The sequence below is a fragment of the Dothidotthia symphoricarpi genome (genome assembly GCF_010015815.1).
Source record: "Dothidotthia symphoricarpi CBS 119687 unplaced genomic scaffold P153scaffold_2, whole genome shotgun sequence".
Lineage (NCBI taxonomy): Eukaryota > Fungi > Ascomycota > Dothideomycetes > Pleosporales > Dothidotthiaceae > Dothidotthia > Dothidotthia symphoricarpi.
In genome coordinates this window covers 507,017-520,964 of record NW_022985009.1, presented here as the reverse complement: position 1 = coordinate 520,964, position 13,948 = coordinate 507,017, and the positions used below count along the sequence as shown (strand labels likewise).

The 13,948-nt window shown below is 54.9% G+C and overlaps 9 protein-coding genes across 9 annotated transcripts in view; 5 read left to right on the top strand and 4 right to left on the bottom strand.

Moving 5' to 3' along the window:
* Positions 1–436: 436 nt before the first annotated feature.
* Positions 437–992, top strand: P153DRAFT_100249 (uncharacterized protein). Its single transcript, XM_033661848.1, has one exon. It carries the CDS (start codon positions 550–552, stop codon positions 856–858), a length of 309 nt encoding a protein of 102 aa, XP_033528253.1. The 5' UTR covers positions 437–549; the 3' UTR covers positions 859–992.
* Positions 993–997: 5 nt separating this feature from the next.
* On the top strand, positions 998–2,368 carry P153DRAFT_280822 (camp-dependent protein kinase-like protein regulatory subunit; the record flags this gene model as incomplete). Its single annotated transcript, XM_033663100.1, has 1 exon — positions 998–2,368. One exon carries the CDS (start codon positions 998–1,000, stop codon positions 2,366–2,368), a length of 1,371 nt encoding a protein of 456 aa, XP_033528252.1.
* An 813-nt stretch (positions 2,369–3,181) lies between these two features.
* P153DRAFT_100213 (uncharacterized protein) lies at positions 3,182–4,383 on the bottom strand. The gene is made up of 2 exons (XM_033661847.1): positions 3,864–4,383; positions 3,182–3,800 (listed from the first exon to the last, which is right to left on the bottom strand). Exons 1-2 carry the CDS (start codon positions 3,973–3,975, stop codon positions 3,319–3,321), a joined length of 594 nt encoding a protein of 197 aa, XP_033528251.1. The 5' UTR covers positions 3,976–4,383; the 3' UTR covers positions 3,182–3,318.
* P153DRAFT_100196 (uncharacterized protein) lies at positions 3,779–5,564 on the bottom strand. Its single transcript, XM_033661846.1, has 4 exons — positions 5,061–5,564; positions 4,797–5,014; positions 3,864–4,568; positions 3,779–3,800 (listed from the first exon to the last, which is right to left on the bottom strand). Exons 1-3 carry the CDS (start codon positions 5,466–5,468, stop codon positions 3,983–3,985), a joined length of 1,212 nt encoding a protein of 403 aa, XP_033528250.1. The 5' UTR covers positions 5,469–5,564; the 3' UTR covers positions 3,779–3,800; positions 3,864–3,982.
* A 510-nt stretch (positions 5,565–6,074) lies between these two features.
* P153DRAFT_306483 (ATPase, V0 complex, subunit D) lies at positions 6,075–7,568 on the bottom strand (the record flags this gene model as incomplete). The annotated part of the gene is made up of 4 exons (XM_033664633.1): positions 6,075–6,393; positions 6,449–7,344; positions 7,396–7,484; positions 7,537–7,568. The coding sequence occupies 4 exons, from the start codon at positions 7,566–7,568 to the stop codon at positions 6,310–6,312; spliced, it is 1,101 nt and encodes a 366-aa protein (XP_033528249.1). The 3' UTR covers positions 6,075–6,309.
* Positions 7,569–7,926: 358 nt separating this feature from the next.
* P153DRAFT_353096 (uncharacterized protein) lies at positions 7,927–10,306 on the top strand (the record flags this gene model as incomplete). The annotated part of the gene is made up of 2 exons (XM_033666415.1): positions 7,927–8,809; positions 8,901–10,306. The coding sequence occupies 2 exons, from the start codon at positions 7,927–7,929 to the stop codon at positions 10,304–10,306; spliced, it is 2,289 nt and encodes a 762-aa protein (XP_033528248.1).
* Positions 10,307–11,647: 1,341 nt separating this feature from the next.
* Positions 11,648–12,079, top strand: P153DRAFT_280271 (4A/4B type thioredoxin-like protein; the record flags this gene model as incomplete). The annotated part of the gene is made up of 1 exon (XM_033663067.1): positions 11,648–12,079. One exon carries the CDS (start codon positions 11,648–11,650, stop codon positions 12,077–12,079), a length of 432 nt encoding a protein of 143 aa, XP_033528247.1.
* A 211-nt stretch (positions 12,080–12,290) lies between these two features.
* On the bottom strand, positions 12,291–13,161 carry P153DRAFT_362905 (ubiquitin-like protein). Its single transcript, XM_033667251.1, has one exon. The coding sequence runs from the start codon at positions 13,073–13,075 to the stop codon at positions 12,419–12,421; it is 657 nt and encodes a 218-aa protein (XP_033528246.1). The 5' UTR covers positions 13,076–13,161; the 3' UTR covers positions 12,291–12,418.
* A 118-nt stretch (positions 13,162–13,279) lies between these two features.
* P153DRAFT_392498 (uncharacterized protein) overlaps positions 13,280–13,948 on the top strand; it is a gene marked incomplete at its 3' end in the record, with an annotated part of 722 nt that continues 53 nt past the window's right edge. The window contains exon 1 of the mRNA XM_033671155.1: positions 13,280–13,927. Within this exon, the coding sequence (XP_033528245.1) occupies positions 13,337–13,927 (591 nt within the window). The 5' untranslated portion in view covers positions 13,280–13,336. The remainder of the gene's footprint in view (positions 13,928–13,948) is intronic.

Sequence of the window (13,948 nt, the reverse complement as noted above, 5' to 3'; positions counted from 1 at the left end):
CCTCTCGCCAGTCCGTATCACGTTTGTCCGCCTCCTCACCGCCAGTTGGGGCGTTCGCACAGGTTGCGGCGTTTACAGTGCATGGTACTGGCCAATGGCTCTGTTGATTCGGTGGATTGACCCGTTGACCCATCACCCGTTGACTGGCAATTGTGGTGTTTTGGTCGTGTTTCGTCGACGCAGTCTCTGCAGCTGCATCAACTCTACCAAACCACGATAGCACCTGCCAAGGCTTGCAACGAGTGCTGTGATGGCTCAAACATGCAGCAAACGGGCCTTGTCACTGCTCACTGCAAACCCACATAAACACACCTCTATAAACACGCCTCTGTGCAGGCTGTTGTCGAGCACAAGGTCCAGCTCTCCTGCAGGTCAAGGGCTCCACCGTTCAAGCTTTGAGCGACAGGCAGTCCGTGGCGCGGTGCGGGAGCTATGACGAATCTCGCTTTGGCATCTCGTGAACCGCATGCTGTCTCTCACCACGGCCAGCCAGAGCTTCGTAGCAGCTACTTGCTCTGGCACCAAAAGCAATTCCAGCTGCCATGGCAGATGCGCGGTGGAACAAGAGGCACGCAGCTGCATGAGGCCCCCATTCAGATTCAAGCTGGCTGCCGTCTGATGGATGCCTACAGCAGCTGCAGCAGCTACAGCAGCGCGTCGTCTTCTAGACGTTTTCTGGAAAAGATAGGCCGCCCCAGAAAGCGTGCCATTGCAGTGCAGTGCCCGCCCGTGATGGTGCCTGGCGCGCCTCAGCTCAGCTCCCCTCCCACGCTCCGTGCCCAAGCTGCTCCCACCCGGCGCGTCATCGCTCCTCTCCAATCTCCAACCTCACCCCCAACTCCACGTGCCATTGCGTAATCCGCCTCGCTCGCCGACTGCCGTGCTCTGCTCTCTCCTGCGTGTCCTGCGTGTCCTGCACCTCCCCAGCACCTCGCCCGTCACCCCTGCACGCTCGCGATCCCGACGACGTCAACCCCTCACCAGCACGCCGCTCCCAATGTCCCTCCCCTCGGACTACTCCAATGAGATATCCGCCCTCGACCGCGAAATCGTAAAGCACAAGCCGCAGGACATCCTGCAGTTCTGCGCAAACTTCTTCAACCGCCGCCTCGAGTCGCAGCGCACCGAGGCCCTCCTCTCGCAGCACCACGCGAGCCCCCAGGGCCGTGCCGAGAGCAGCTTCCCCGGCAACAACCCCTTCGGCACCTCGCCCAGCAGCGCCGGCTTCGCAAAGGGCCCCATGCAGCGCCTCGAGGAAGAGGAGGAGAGCGACGTCATGACGTCGCCCACGGCCTCGTCGTTTGCCGCCGTCGACTTTGGCGGCGGCAGCAAGCGCAGCAACGGCCCCGGCGAGGGCTCGTTTGGCAACTTTGGCGGCTTCGGCAGCTCGCTGGGCTCCGTCTCGCAGATGCCGCCCCTCACCGGCGACGGCCAGAACTTCCCCACCAACTACAACACCAACAGGCGCACCTCCGTCTCGGCCGAGTCGCTCAACCCCGCCTCCAGCGCCGCCGAGAACTTCACCCCGCCCTACCACCACAAGACGCCCGAGCAGCAGCAGCGCCTCAAGTCGGCCGTCTCGGGCAACTTCCTCTTCTCGCACCTCGACGACGACCAGTCGGCCCTCGTCCTCGGCGCCCTGCACGAGAAGCCAATACCCACAAAGGACATCAAGGTCATCTCCCAGGGCGACGTGGGCGACTACTTCTACGTCGTCGAAAAGGGCGCCTTTGACATCTACGTCCACAAGTCGGGCAAGCTGGAGGCAGGGCCCGACGGCCTGGGCGCAAAAGTAGGCAACGTCGGGCCAGGGGGCTCCTTTGGCGAGCTGGCCCTCATGTACAACGCCCCGCGCGCCGCCACCGTCATGTCGTCCGAGTCGTCGACGCTGTGGGCCCTGGATCGCATCACCTTCCGCCGCATCCTGATGGACAGCGCCTTCCAGCGACGCCGCATGTACGAGGGCTTCCTGGAAGAAGTGCCTCTCCTCTCCACGCTAACCCCCTACGAGCGCTCCAAGATCGCCGACGCGCTCGAGACGAAAAAGTACCCCCCAGGCACAACCATCATCCAGGAAGGCGACGTGGGCGAGTCCTTCTTCATCCTCGAATCAGGCGACGCACAGGTCTACAAGCGCGGCCTCGACGGCCCCGTCAAGCAGTACTCAAAGGGCGACTACTTCGGCGAGCTGGCCCTGCTCAACGACGCACCCCGCGCTGCCTCCGTCGTCACAACAACTGAAGTCAAGGTCGCGACCCTCGGCAAAAACGGCTTCCAGCGCCTCCTCGGCCCCGTCGAGGGCATCATGCGCAGGAACGACCCCACAAAGGAGTCGGAGAGCGTTGATCCTCTGTCCAGGCCTGCGTAGCTCGCAGGTCCTCCGTCGTCGTCGCTTTCGTCGTCGTCGCTCCCAAAGAGACCGGCTTCGGTCGAGTTTGCGAGTGCGAAACGCGCGAAACATGTCGACGAGGACTTGCTGGATTAGCTGAATACTGCTGCTCACTGAGATATCAGAATAAGAACCCGGGATACTTGTTTTTCCCCACCTACTCCCCCTCCCCCCCTCCACTTCCCCCTCCTACTCTTACTCTTCCTCTTCCAGGGCATCCCTTTCCCCCTCCCCCCTTTTTCGGAGCTTGTATGCCTATTCTTCCTACTGTCATGTCGGTTAGTCAGTGTCACTCAACGAACCGAATCGAATCGAATCGAATCAACCGGAGGATTAGAATGAAACGGCATGAAATGGAATGGGATGGATCGAAATGGGAATGAAGTCTTTTTATTGCGCTAGTAATGGGAAGGGAGGGGAACCCCAATCGAATTACCTACTACTATGATTACTGTACTGTGTTTTACTTTACCTGTATCTACCAATACTCCCCACTTGCGTTACTGGCTTGTTTGCGTGTGAAATTCATAACTTGGACTGTATATGTGCTGTGTCTTGTCTGTCTTGTTGTGATGATCGGGACTGTGCTGGATGGGAAGTATAAGATGCGGCGGGATGTCACAGGTAGTCAGTCGGTCGACAATGAATGTAAATAGGACCGTGTTTGATTGACGCAAACTTTCGCTGTGGTTGCGAATATCCTATCCTGTCTGGCCTTCATCGATCAATACCCAGTTTGAACTCAGCGATCCATATTCTAGGCGAGCAGCCCGATCATTCCACATGACATCTCAATCACCGGGGTAACGTATCGACATGTTCCAGCACCATCCACTCTAATATAATACCCCAGACACATCACACCCAAGCGTCCAAAACATGGGCACACGAGGTCCACCGTATCAACATATCTCAGTCCAACCCATCACCTAGTCCAACTCACGTGGAAACATGCCGAGAAGATAGTCCCTGTTCTGCACTCCCAGAACCGCACTCTTTTCACGTGTGAAGTTGTGTTGAAGTTGATTAGCCTGAAGAGAGCTGATACGCTGCGTGCCGCGGAGATAGCGAATAAGGCAATTGACATACTTCCGCTCTGCTCGTCCGCGGCTGGCGCGAATAGCCTGTATATTAGATACCGCAAATTGTGCTGCAGCGTACGCAGTCGCCTCTTGTGTGTATAGCCGTTGCAGATCCGACTTTGCCTGGCGCAATGCTTGGGCTGGGACGTGAAGGAACATGGGCACATTCCGTACAGTGACGCGTGAGTTCGCACCGACGTGAACTGTCAACGAAGAGCGCGAAAATTGGAACTCGTAAGGAGCAGACTGCCTAGGACGGGATGGCGGTCGTCGGTGAGTGGCCTGGTGGGTCAGGGCTCCATCCATAATCATATCAACGATGTCGACACCTACAACATGTCAGAAACCTATTTGTACTCCATGTACACGAGTACTCTGCATTCAGAGCTTACCTGTGGGACGTTGACGCTCATTCTCCAGGCGAGCCTTAGCCTTCGAATATAGGTTGTCAACGTCGATTCGGCGATGGCCTTTGCGAACAAGCGCCAGCCTAAACTCAGACATGAGCACATCAAGGACATCTGTGAAAGGTTAGCATAACAAGAACTCCAGTGTAACAGAACTGAAAGAAAGACAAGGCGCTAATCGAATCCATGGTATGTTTCAAGCATTTCGTCTTCTCTGTCACCGCAGTGCTGCATCCGCTTCGTAGTGACTCACCGACACCCTGGTCCTTCGCTCTAGCCATGCGAAATCGCACAACTCTATGACTCCTCCAACTACGCATCACGCTGGGCTCAGGTTCTGCGTAGTCTGCCGGTCTTGAAACATGGCCGAGGACAACGTGCTCAGGTAAATATGTATGAGCCATGTAATCCTGCTGATAGGAATACTCATACCACTTGTATGCATCTACTGGGTTGCCCCAAATCGCATAACAAACTAGCTTACGCATGGCCAAAGGAACAGGCCGACAAAAGCTGAGCTCCTCGATGCCGTAGAAGACCTCTTGGTCGATCCTCTGAATGATGTCGTGACGATATTCGAATCCGTCAAAGAAGTCGACGAGCTCGGGGTCATGCTTCGTGCTCAGTGGCTGGTAAGGAAAACTCATAGGTAATTGAAAAGGCTCCGTCTTGATAACGCCATCAATGTATCTATAGACAGTCAGCCTAGCTCTGTCTTGTTCGTGATCGTGCCATCCATCTTGAAGCAGCTGAAAACGCCTCAGTGGTAATGCAACTGAGCAGGAATTTGCTCGCCCTGGAGCTGCCAGATGAAAGTGGTTCTGGCAGCAGAACTAGTATCAAACAACCCAATCAGAGCAACTGGCTGTTATATGTTCCACAGCTAGCAGTTGGCAGACAACAAAAGTTCCAACCTACCGAGCTGGTCGGGTATATCCCCTGAGGAAGTACTTGTACGCGTCAAGCGGAGAAAGTGTGTTGAGCTGGTGGAGGGTACTGCGACCTTCCGTACACGAAGCAATCTCGGGGTGACCATACAGGAATTGATCGATCTCCGCAAGAAAGCCTGTTGAGATCATGCGGCTCTCCAAGTACACGAGAAGTTCCGCGTCAGCACCATTGGCGAAAGAGCGAAACTGCCGGTAATTAGTAGTTCGACCTTACTGGTTGGAGAAGGCTTACCTGAAGGCCACTACCATGTCGACTGTTGTTCCAAGGCAGAGGTTGACTACTGTTATTGAAGTCGAATTGGTTTTCGACTGGCCTACCTGCCGATACCGCCGCGCTGTCGCGACGGTATGCGTGTTGGTGCTCATCTGACAGACGAGTTGCCGGTGGTGGGACTTCGTATACATCGCTTTCCGAGTCATCCTCAATGGTGATAGGGGTGAGTCTGCCGCCTGGGGCACGCGCTCCAGCACGAGTGGCACTTGTATCCACCCACCACCTGTTGTGGTGTGAGTCACCCCCGTGATGAGGGAGTTCCTCTCCGCCCCGAAGGCGAGGCATGTTGTCACCGTTCGGCTGATACGCGTCCGAGGTCACCTCGCCCTCGTCGAGATCAAGCGAATTCCTACTATCAGTGGACATCTGGTTGCCTGTTGACTTACCTGTGGCTTTGTGAAGGACGCGGTAGGTGAGTTTTGTGAGAGGTGTTTGTGGTGAGCTCTATGTGAAGTGAAAAAGGGAGATTACATGTCTTGGCGACCGGTGGTGGACGAGGAGGAGGAAGGCACGCGTTCGTAAACGTCCCGTTAAGGTGAAAATGGTATCAGGCGCGATGTCATTTGCGAGTGGATCTAAACATCGTCCTCATTGTTCTAAGGGGTGCTTGTAATGTGTGTAGAGCTATGCATCTCCAAGGCATCTTGAAGACATCTAGACTGTCTACTCGGCGAGTGACTGAGCGATGAGAAGAGATGATTTTTGAACCGTAGTCACACCAAGTGACAACCATTAATCCCAAGCGGTAGTAATGGAGAGCAAAACATAGGGAAGTATTGAGCTGGGTGGTGCCATGTGAAGCTAGTCGAGTCCACATACCTTGAAACGAGAGATCAAGTCGGGTCATGGGAGGCAACGCAAATACATCCGAACAAACCAGCTACAGCCTCGAAAGACAACGTAACATGCATCTATGGCCATGCTAGCTTGTGTTGTTGTAACAATTCCAACAAGTTAACGAAGCTGCCACAGCAACGTGAAAAATCGGAGTTCGTCTGTAACATCTTGATGATAGATGTGGAGGATGCTGAAAGAACCTATACCATTTTTATTCTGCAGAAGACAATCCAGAACAACGTGGCAACACATAATTCACGAAACGGAAAATTTTGAGAATCAGAATTGGATATACGAACCGGTCCCTAACGCCAACCCAAGCCGCTCCGTTGTCAAAGCAAACATGCTACAACTGTACAGATTATTACACTCAGAATACACTGATGTAGTTACCAATGCGCTCCTTCTGGTTCTGCGCAATGCACTCGGCTATCCAGGTGATGTTTCGGATCTCCTGTCGTGATGTATTAGTATGACACTTTATCGAGAAGAAAACAGTGGGCACGAACCTGCTCTCGTAGCTTGACCCACGCGTATACCACGGCATGCGTGAACTGTCGAGTGAAGGCGATCTTTGATATCTCCATCTCTTTCTGGTAGAATAGATCTTCCAAGCTCCTGTTCTCTCCGCCAACACCTCCAGCCATGTTACCGACACCGCCACCACCTCCCTGGCTGAGGCCGGTCTGGTCAAAGAACGTTTTGTAGTCTGAGACACCCTCGACGGCAATGCGGACGCCCTCGACATCGTCTGCTTTGGATAGCATGTATGTACCCTCTGGGTACAGTCTGCCAAAGGTCGGGTACAACTTCTTCCTGTCTGCCTTGGAGAGCTCCGTACCAAAAGAGTTGAGGGTGATGTTGATACTTCTACGATCCGCCTCGAACTCCAGAACCTCATTCATGACATCTGCTGTCGGCGTCCCCGCAATCTCCGGAGTAGCGTTGACCCAGCTGTAGAAATCCTCCAAGTAGTTTTTGTAAAGAGTATTGCGGATAATCTCGATGTTCAGCTCGTCAAGATCCTGGTGGCTGAGCGAACCCTTGAAGTAGGGCGCAAGGGGTGTCTCGATCAACACGGAATTGTACAACTCCTCAATGTTGGTCGCCACGCAGAGCACCGGCATCGTCTCGAACCAACCAAGAGGATGGCACCTCTCCAACAGCTCTCGGGTATCCCTCTCGTGCAGAGTTCCCGTAATCAGCAGCGCGACGTTATCGATCATGTATCCATACGTGAGGTATTCCATGAACTTGGACAGGGAGCCAGTCGCGTTGGCCTGGATGTAGCGGAACTCCGCCACGAGCTTGTCGGTGGTTTTGGCGGCGAGCGCAGACGTCGAGGGATTAGGAGGCAAAGACGCGAGGAAGTCGCCATACGCCGGCGAGAGCTGAAGCTTGACATCTGCAGCACCGCATCAGATTTAGTCGAGATGAGTCGTTGCGCAAGACGTACCATCGATGTTCTCGCATTGCGTTAGATTGCTGTAGTTCTGGCTGGTGAGCAGTGCATTGCGGTAGCCGCGCACAATGCCCTCGATGTAGCTATTGGCATCAGTTACACGATCAGAAGGAGCGACCAGACGCGATAGCATACCCGTATTTGACGTTGTAGAAGAGACCCTCCATGATGCTTTGATGCAGACTGATGTAGATACCTGCAAGCAGGAAGCTCAAGCAGGGCGCGGCGTCATGTGTTGGCGCTGAGTAAGCCAGATTTGTGGATCTGTTTTCGTGAACGAAGCACGGACACATCGGCAGATTGGCGTGCCGACACTTGACATTATATCCAGCTGACTGACATCGTCGCAACTTCCTTTTCTCCATCACGCTCCATAGCAACGCAGACACCCCAGCAACCACAACGCAACAGCATCTGCTACTCACACACAAGTCGCGTTCGTATTGGCAATTGCGCAGCTCTTGCTCTGTAAGTCACTGACATCCCCAACGCATCGCTCCTGCTAATCCCAGAGGCAGCGCAACTATGGTGGTCACACGCCGCAACGCGAACACTGAGCCCGCGCAGCTTGCTGCATTGGAGCGAAGTGCTGGCATCACAATTTCCCCTCCAGAGCTGCCTCCTGTGACACGCCAGAAGCGCGCCCGGCGCGCGGCTGCCTCAGTCCAGGTCGAGTCCAAGACGCGCTCAGTGACTGAGATCGCGAACACATCGCGCGAGGTCACAACCACGTCACGCGCAGCTACTTTCACCACGCCAACCACCGCTACAACAACAACAACTACGTCACGCGTCAGTGTCTCTGCACCTACCGCCGCCATCCCCACAACTGGCACGAAGCGACGCACGCGATCGACAAAGGCAGAGACAGCCTCGCCTCTCCGTGCACTGCCGCAGCAGCCTGAGCGCGTTACTCAGAAACGCAAGCGCGTCACCAAGAAGACCGCTAGCGAGACACCAGAGCCTGAGCCAACACCAGTGCGCCACCAGCCTGAGCCTGTGCAAGATGAGAACAGTGATGACCAGGGCATCTTCTTCTCAAAGAGTGAGCCCAAAATTTCTTCTCCTTCCTCGAGTTTACTAAAAGTCATTTCTGAAGATGAGGTCGATACTCTTCGCAACGAGAATTTCCAACTCCGAGCACGTATCGATCAACTTGAAGACGACAATGCTCGCCTCATCACCGAAAACGATTCTCTTCAACTGAAACTCATGACCGGTCAGGTCTCAGCTAACCACCGCTACTCAGACTTTGACATGTATGGCGCCATGGAGCCTATCACTCCTCCGCCATCACAACCAGAATTTGTTCAGGGTAGTGAATCTGCATTGGCGCTGCTTCACAAAGTGGAGGAAGCGGCCAGACAGTCTGCGGACGTCGTCGTGCCATCGCCACCATCAACCCAGGGTAAGTTGTCCTGGATGTCTTCGCGTCCCTATCTCTCTGATGATCAACGACCGTATCGCACACTCAGGACTCTGGGCTGACATTTGCACAGAACGTGAAGAACAACCCATCTCAGACACTCCCGAAGAATCCCAAGTCACGCCACAACCCATAAGCACACCTTCTGGTTTCTTCAGCCGGTCTTTCTCCGCACTCAAATCTACCTTTGGGTTCTCTTCATCAACTCCTCAACAACCATACTCACCCACGCCATCGCGAGCGCTGCCCCCACCCAACACGTTCACCGAGACTCTATCTGTTCCGCCAACGCCAGTGGGTGAGCGAGTGAAGACGCCATCTAAGAAGAAGAAGCGCAACCCAATGATTAAGGCGCTCACAAGAGGTGTCCAACCTGAAGAGATGGCCAAAGCAGAAAAGTGGGCTAGGCAAGTCGCTGCTGACCTCAAGAACGACTCTTCCTCCGGCGACAAGCGCAAGCGACTCGAAACACCTGTTCTCTACAAGGAGCTCAACTACTACCCCTCGTCGAAGCCCTGGGAGACCGGCTTTGGTGATCCGCTTGGCGACATGGACTTGGACGACGACGATGTCGTTCCCACCTGGGCTGTCTATGCTGACATGAAAGCGGAAGAGGAAGAGCATCGCGCGAAGAAACACAAGGCTTCCCACCAAGTGACAATCGAGGACGACGACATCGTCTCTTTGGACGAAGCGCATGCCGCCAACACGGGTGTGCCGTCGCCTCAGAAACTTATGGACACCCGTGGCCGCTCCGCTTCTCTTTCGGATTTCCATCCTCGCCGCTCTACCGAGCCGTCTCCCATGTTCAAGACTCCAGTTTCACATCAAGAGGGCGGAAACGTATTTGACGAACTTCGAGGTCTCGATGCCGCAGCTCAGGGTTACACGAATGATCTGGAATCACTTCAACGTGCTACCAAGACGGCTGTTCAGGATCCCGTTCACAAGCCAGTCCACAACCCCTCCCAGGGCTCATTCAGTGTCCCGGATTACGACTCCGACGAAGACGACACGACCATGAACAGCGAGACGCCTAACGCCGATGCTGAGCCAATCTGGACGCAGCCACCCCCTCCAGCTCCTGTTCCCGCCCATGCTCCTTTGCCTGGAGCGGCCGTTGAGCCACCCTCTTCCCCAACCACGTCGCAGCCTGTTGGCGAGATCGAGCGCCAGCGACAGAGGCTGATGAAGCACACTCCCGCAAAACCCAGCCGTCTTCGGGAGGCCACTTACCCCTCCCCAAGCCTCATGTCAGATGCGGGTAATGAGTCGATCATGGCGGCCACCCCCATTCAGGTTGTTGAACTCTTTGCCGGCATGCCAGGAGCGGAGCCACTTGATCTCGATGACGACATCTTGGAAGCTGCCGAGGCATTCGCAGCTACTGAAGAGTTCCAGAAGCAGCTTGCTGCTACCCGCTGGTCCAGCCCGATTCTCACCTACGAGTCCGATGAGGAGGATATGAGCTCCGAGTAAGGAGCAGTTTTCACGACTACAAATTGTTTGCATTGTTTTGGAGCCCAGGAAGTTCTAGTGTAGAATACTTGGTGCTTTTTTGGTTTTTTCTGCGGTACAAAAAGCGTTGTTTTTTTTGGGATACTTGGAGGATCTTTACGCTGCTGTGTCCGCCAACCCTAACCTTCATCGCGGCTTGAGGTGATCCCCATCGGTTGTAGCCGCCTGCAAGGGCTGGCTCCTGTAAGGTGAACCAATATAGCCAGGTGGAGGGGTGGGTTGGGGATGGGCGATGTCTTGTCCAGTCTGGGTTTATTTGTTTTTTGGCGTTTTGCATTGGGCGGTGGATGATGACTGATGACTCTGGCTCCTGATAGCTGTATACCCCCGGTCGGTCACTTGTTTTTGTAGTTTTACTGGGCAAAGATAGTCCTAATTGTTTGTAGCGTCCGTAGCGTAGCGAATTGATTGTCGTTACAAGTTGATGTGTTTTGATTGACTTCAATGTGCTGAATCAATTTTACTAGACTTTGAGCAATTGACTCCACACTCGTGATGGTGTGCTGACACCCTCCAGGGTAGGTTTCGAGGAGGCTGCTCGGTGTTGTTGAATATTGCCATGATAACCACCAAAAGATATAGAGAATCTCAAGGTAAAGCCCAGGCATATCTCGTAACATGCAGGCCTTCAGGCTCTTCATTTTGATATTTCTGTTACTTTCCTAAACATATATCACTAACTTCTTTCTCAGCAAGCGACACTTGTCTATCTCATAGACCACCCAACTCGTCTCCAGACGCGTATTCAAGTAATTTGGTGAGCATACTACGCAGCTGACTATTCACAGTACTTCTCTCGGGACTATCTCAGAACCAGCTAGGTACTACATTCTTGAACTCGGAGGTTCTAAGAAGCCGGCCTTGTCTGCATGTCGCTGTACATAGGCAGCACTTGCTCTCGCACCTTTGTTCGTCTTATTTTGCTACTTCTGAATATCTACACTTGCTCTATTATAAATTTTCCAGCTTCAACAGTACACTCTACTGCATATATCCAAATTCCTACACGAGGATGCTTTTTGTCAAAGGGAAATGGACGTGTGAAGTCCGGATAGAGAACGAGACTAGCATGAAAAGCGCTTGAAGCGGGTGGTGGGGCGCACGTGAACAGCTGCCTTACCTGCTCTGCTCGACGCCTCTTTCTATAAAATCACCTGCGCGACAAACCTTTAATCTTCAACGACAACGACATCGAAACCCCAGCTAAACCCCGGTTGTGTCAGACTCCAAATCCCAAACACACCACCGCCAATCCACACCTACACCCAATAAACCCAACAATCCAGCACAAACCCACCCACCATGGGCTCCGTAGTCCTCCCCCACCTCCGCACAGGCTGGCACGTCGACCAAGCGATCCTCTCGGAAGAAGACCGACTAGTCTGCATCCGCTTCGGTCGCGACTCCGACCCGGACTGCATGCGACAAGACGAAGTACTCTACAAGATCGCCGACCGCGTGAAGAACTTCGCCGCGCTATACGTATGCGATCTCGACGAGGTGCCGGACTTCAAGGCCATGTACGAGCTGTACGATCCGTGCACGGTCATGTTCTTCTTCCGCAATAAACACATGATGTGCGATTTTGGCACGGGGAATAATAATAAATTGAACTGGGTGCTGGAGGATAAACAGGAGTTGATTGATATTGTGGAGACTATTTATCGTGGGGCGAAGAAGGGGAGGGGGTTGGTGGTTAGTCCGAAGGATTATTCGACGAGGTATCGGTATTAGGGGGAGGGTGCGTTTGGGGGGATGGCAGTGGGATTTGGCGAATGGCGAGATTGGAGGTGGGGCTGGTTGGACTGCGATGGCCTGTTCTGGGGGGTTTTGAGGGATGTCTGGGACGAGTAACGACTCACAAACTGGTTTTTGGGAGATTATCCACTCAAGACACAGCAATGATATTTGATTCACATAGCAAGTACAGGCGGTCAACATGACAAATAACCATTTTCTAGCTAACTGGGGTATCATACTTTTCTCCCTCCAATCCCTTCTTCACAGACATACATATCCAATTTAACGCCATCCCCTCCCCCTCACAACCATCCTTCCCTACTAACCAACCACTCAATCCCCAGTATTAAGTTCCAGATCAATCTGCACCCCATTACTAATCGAGTAATCCGCCAACGTAAGCGTATCATGAAACGGCCGCTCCCCCTGCCTCTTCAACATAATCTCATGAATCGGGCGCCCAATCTTCGCCGCAACCATAGCTTTCAGCACCTTGACGGGGTCGCTGGGCAGGCAGGGGACCTGGGTCTTGGTGCCGAGGCGGTCGTTAATCGTTACGATGATCATGGCTTCGTTGGACACGGGTGCCGGCGCAGGCGCGGCTTTGGGCTTGGATTCGCGCGGTTTGCGCTCGCGGTCGCGGTCACGGTCGCGGTCGCGGTCTTCTCGGGGGCGGCGCTCGCGGTCTCGATCGTCGCGCCGCCTGTCGTCGCTTCGCCGGTCGTCGCGTCGCCGGTCGTCGGGCCGGTCTCGTGGAGCAAAGCGGTCGTCGCGGTCGCGCCTCTCGTATCCGCGGTCTCGGTCGTCGCGCCGTCTGTCGTCGTGGCTGCGGTCGTCACGCTTGTCGTTCTTCCATTTCAGGCCCGAGTAGTTCTTTGGTTTGCGCGGGGGGCTGCGGCGTGGGGAGCGGGAGCGAGAGCGCGCGCGGTCTGGCTTGGGGTCTGCTGCGCGGGCTGCTGGTGCGCTGTCTGGGGGCGGTGGGGACGGCATGGTGTGTTGACGCTGGTGGATGGGAAGATGACGATAGAGTGGGGGTTTGTATGTTAGACAGGCAGCGGCGGTGTTTGAGGCTGCTGTGGAGTTGTGTCGGAGGTGCTGTGCATGCCGCCTAAGAGGTGAAGGAGCTTGGACCTCGCTTCTTCCCGGTAGGGCTGAGCGCGTCATATTCCCTGTCTCGCAGCATCTACGCTCCATTCCACATTCCACATTCCACACACAAATCTACCATGATGATCCCGCGATAGCCACACCATGACGCTCCTGCAGCGCCTCACCTCCCCGCCCGCTCAAACCCTGCGCGTCCTCCAACCCACCCCCGCAACAATCTCCTACACCGTCTCAACGCGCCCACCACGCACCACCGTCCCGGCCCTCCTATCATGGACGCTCAACCTCCTGACCCGACTCCTTCTCGGCCTCTGCGCCCTATCCCTCCTCTGGACGAAACAGCGCCTGGCCGCCAACCACCCCGCCCCGCTCCCCGCCTGGCTCCTCAGCCCCAAAACGCGCACACGCGCCCTCGCCCTCCTCGCCACAACGCCCTGGCGCTACCTCGCCCCGCTCGCCCTGCTCGTCCTCGTGCTTGTCTGCCGCCGCCCGTATACAGAGGAGTCGCTCACGCTGCTGCGTGGCCTCGGCGTCCAGACGTCGACTACGTCGGCCACGTATTTGCAGACGCCTACCACGCGGTTTATTCCGTCGACGCAGATCCAGGATATCGTTATACATGAGGCGTTTAAGGGGTTTGAGATACGGTTTTACCTTGCGATTGTGGTGCAGGGGGAGCGGGATGTGGTGGTTGTGTTTCCGGGGTTGTTGCCGAGGAGGCGGGTGTTGGAGGAGGTGTGGAGGGGGTGTCGGGCG

Coding starts and splice junctions, on each gene's coding strand:
- P153DRAFT_100196 (XM_033661846.1), bottom strand. CDS start 5,468: ATGTCCACTGATAGTAGGAATTCGCTTGATCTCGACGAGGGCGAGGTG. Junction 5,015..5,060: donor GACATGGTAGTGGCCTTCAG/GTAAGCCTTCTC, acceptor AATTACCGGCAG/TTTCGCTCTTTCGCCAATGG. Junction 4,569..4,796: donor GGATATACCCGACCAGCTCG/GTAGGTTGGAAC, acceptor GACTGTCTATAG/ATACATTGATGGCGTTATCA.
- P153DRAFT_100213 (XM_033661847.1), bottom strand. CDS start 3,975: ATGTCTGAGTTTAGGCTGGCGCTTGTTCGCAAAGGCCATCGCCGAATC. Junction 3,801..3,863: donor TGAGCGTCAACGTCCCACAG/GTAAGCTCTGAA, acceptor GACATGTTGTAG/GTGTCGACATCGTTGATATG.
- P153DRAFT_100249 (XM_033661848.1), top strand. CDS start 550: ATGCGCGGTGGAACAAGAGGCACGCAGCTGCATGAGGCCCCCATTCAG.
- P153DRAFT_362905 (XM_033667251.1), bottom strand. CDS start 13,075: ATGCCGTCCCCACCGCCCCCAGACAGCGCACCAGCAGCCCGCGCAGCA.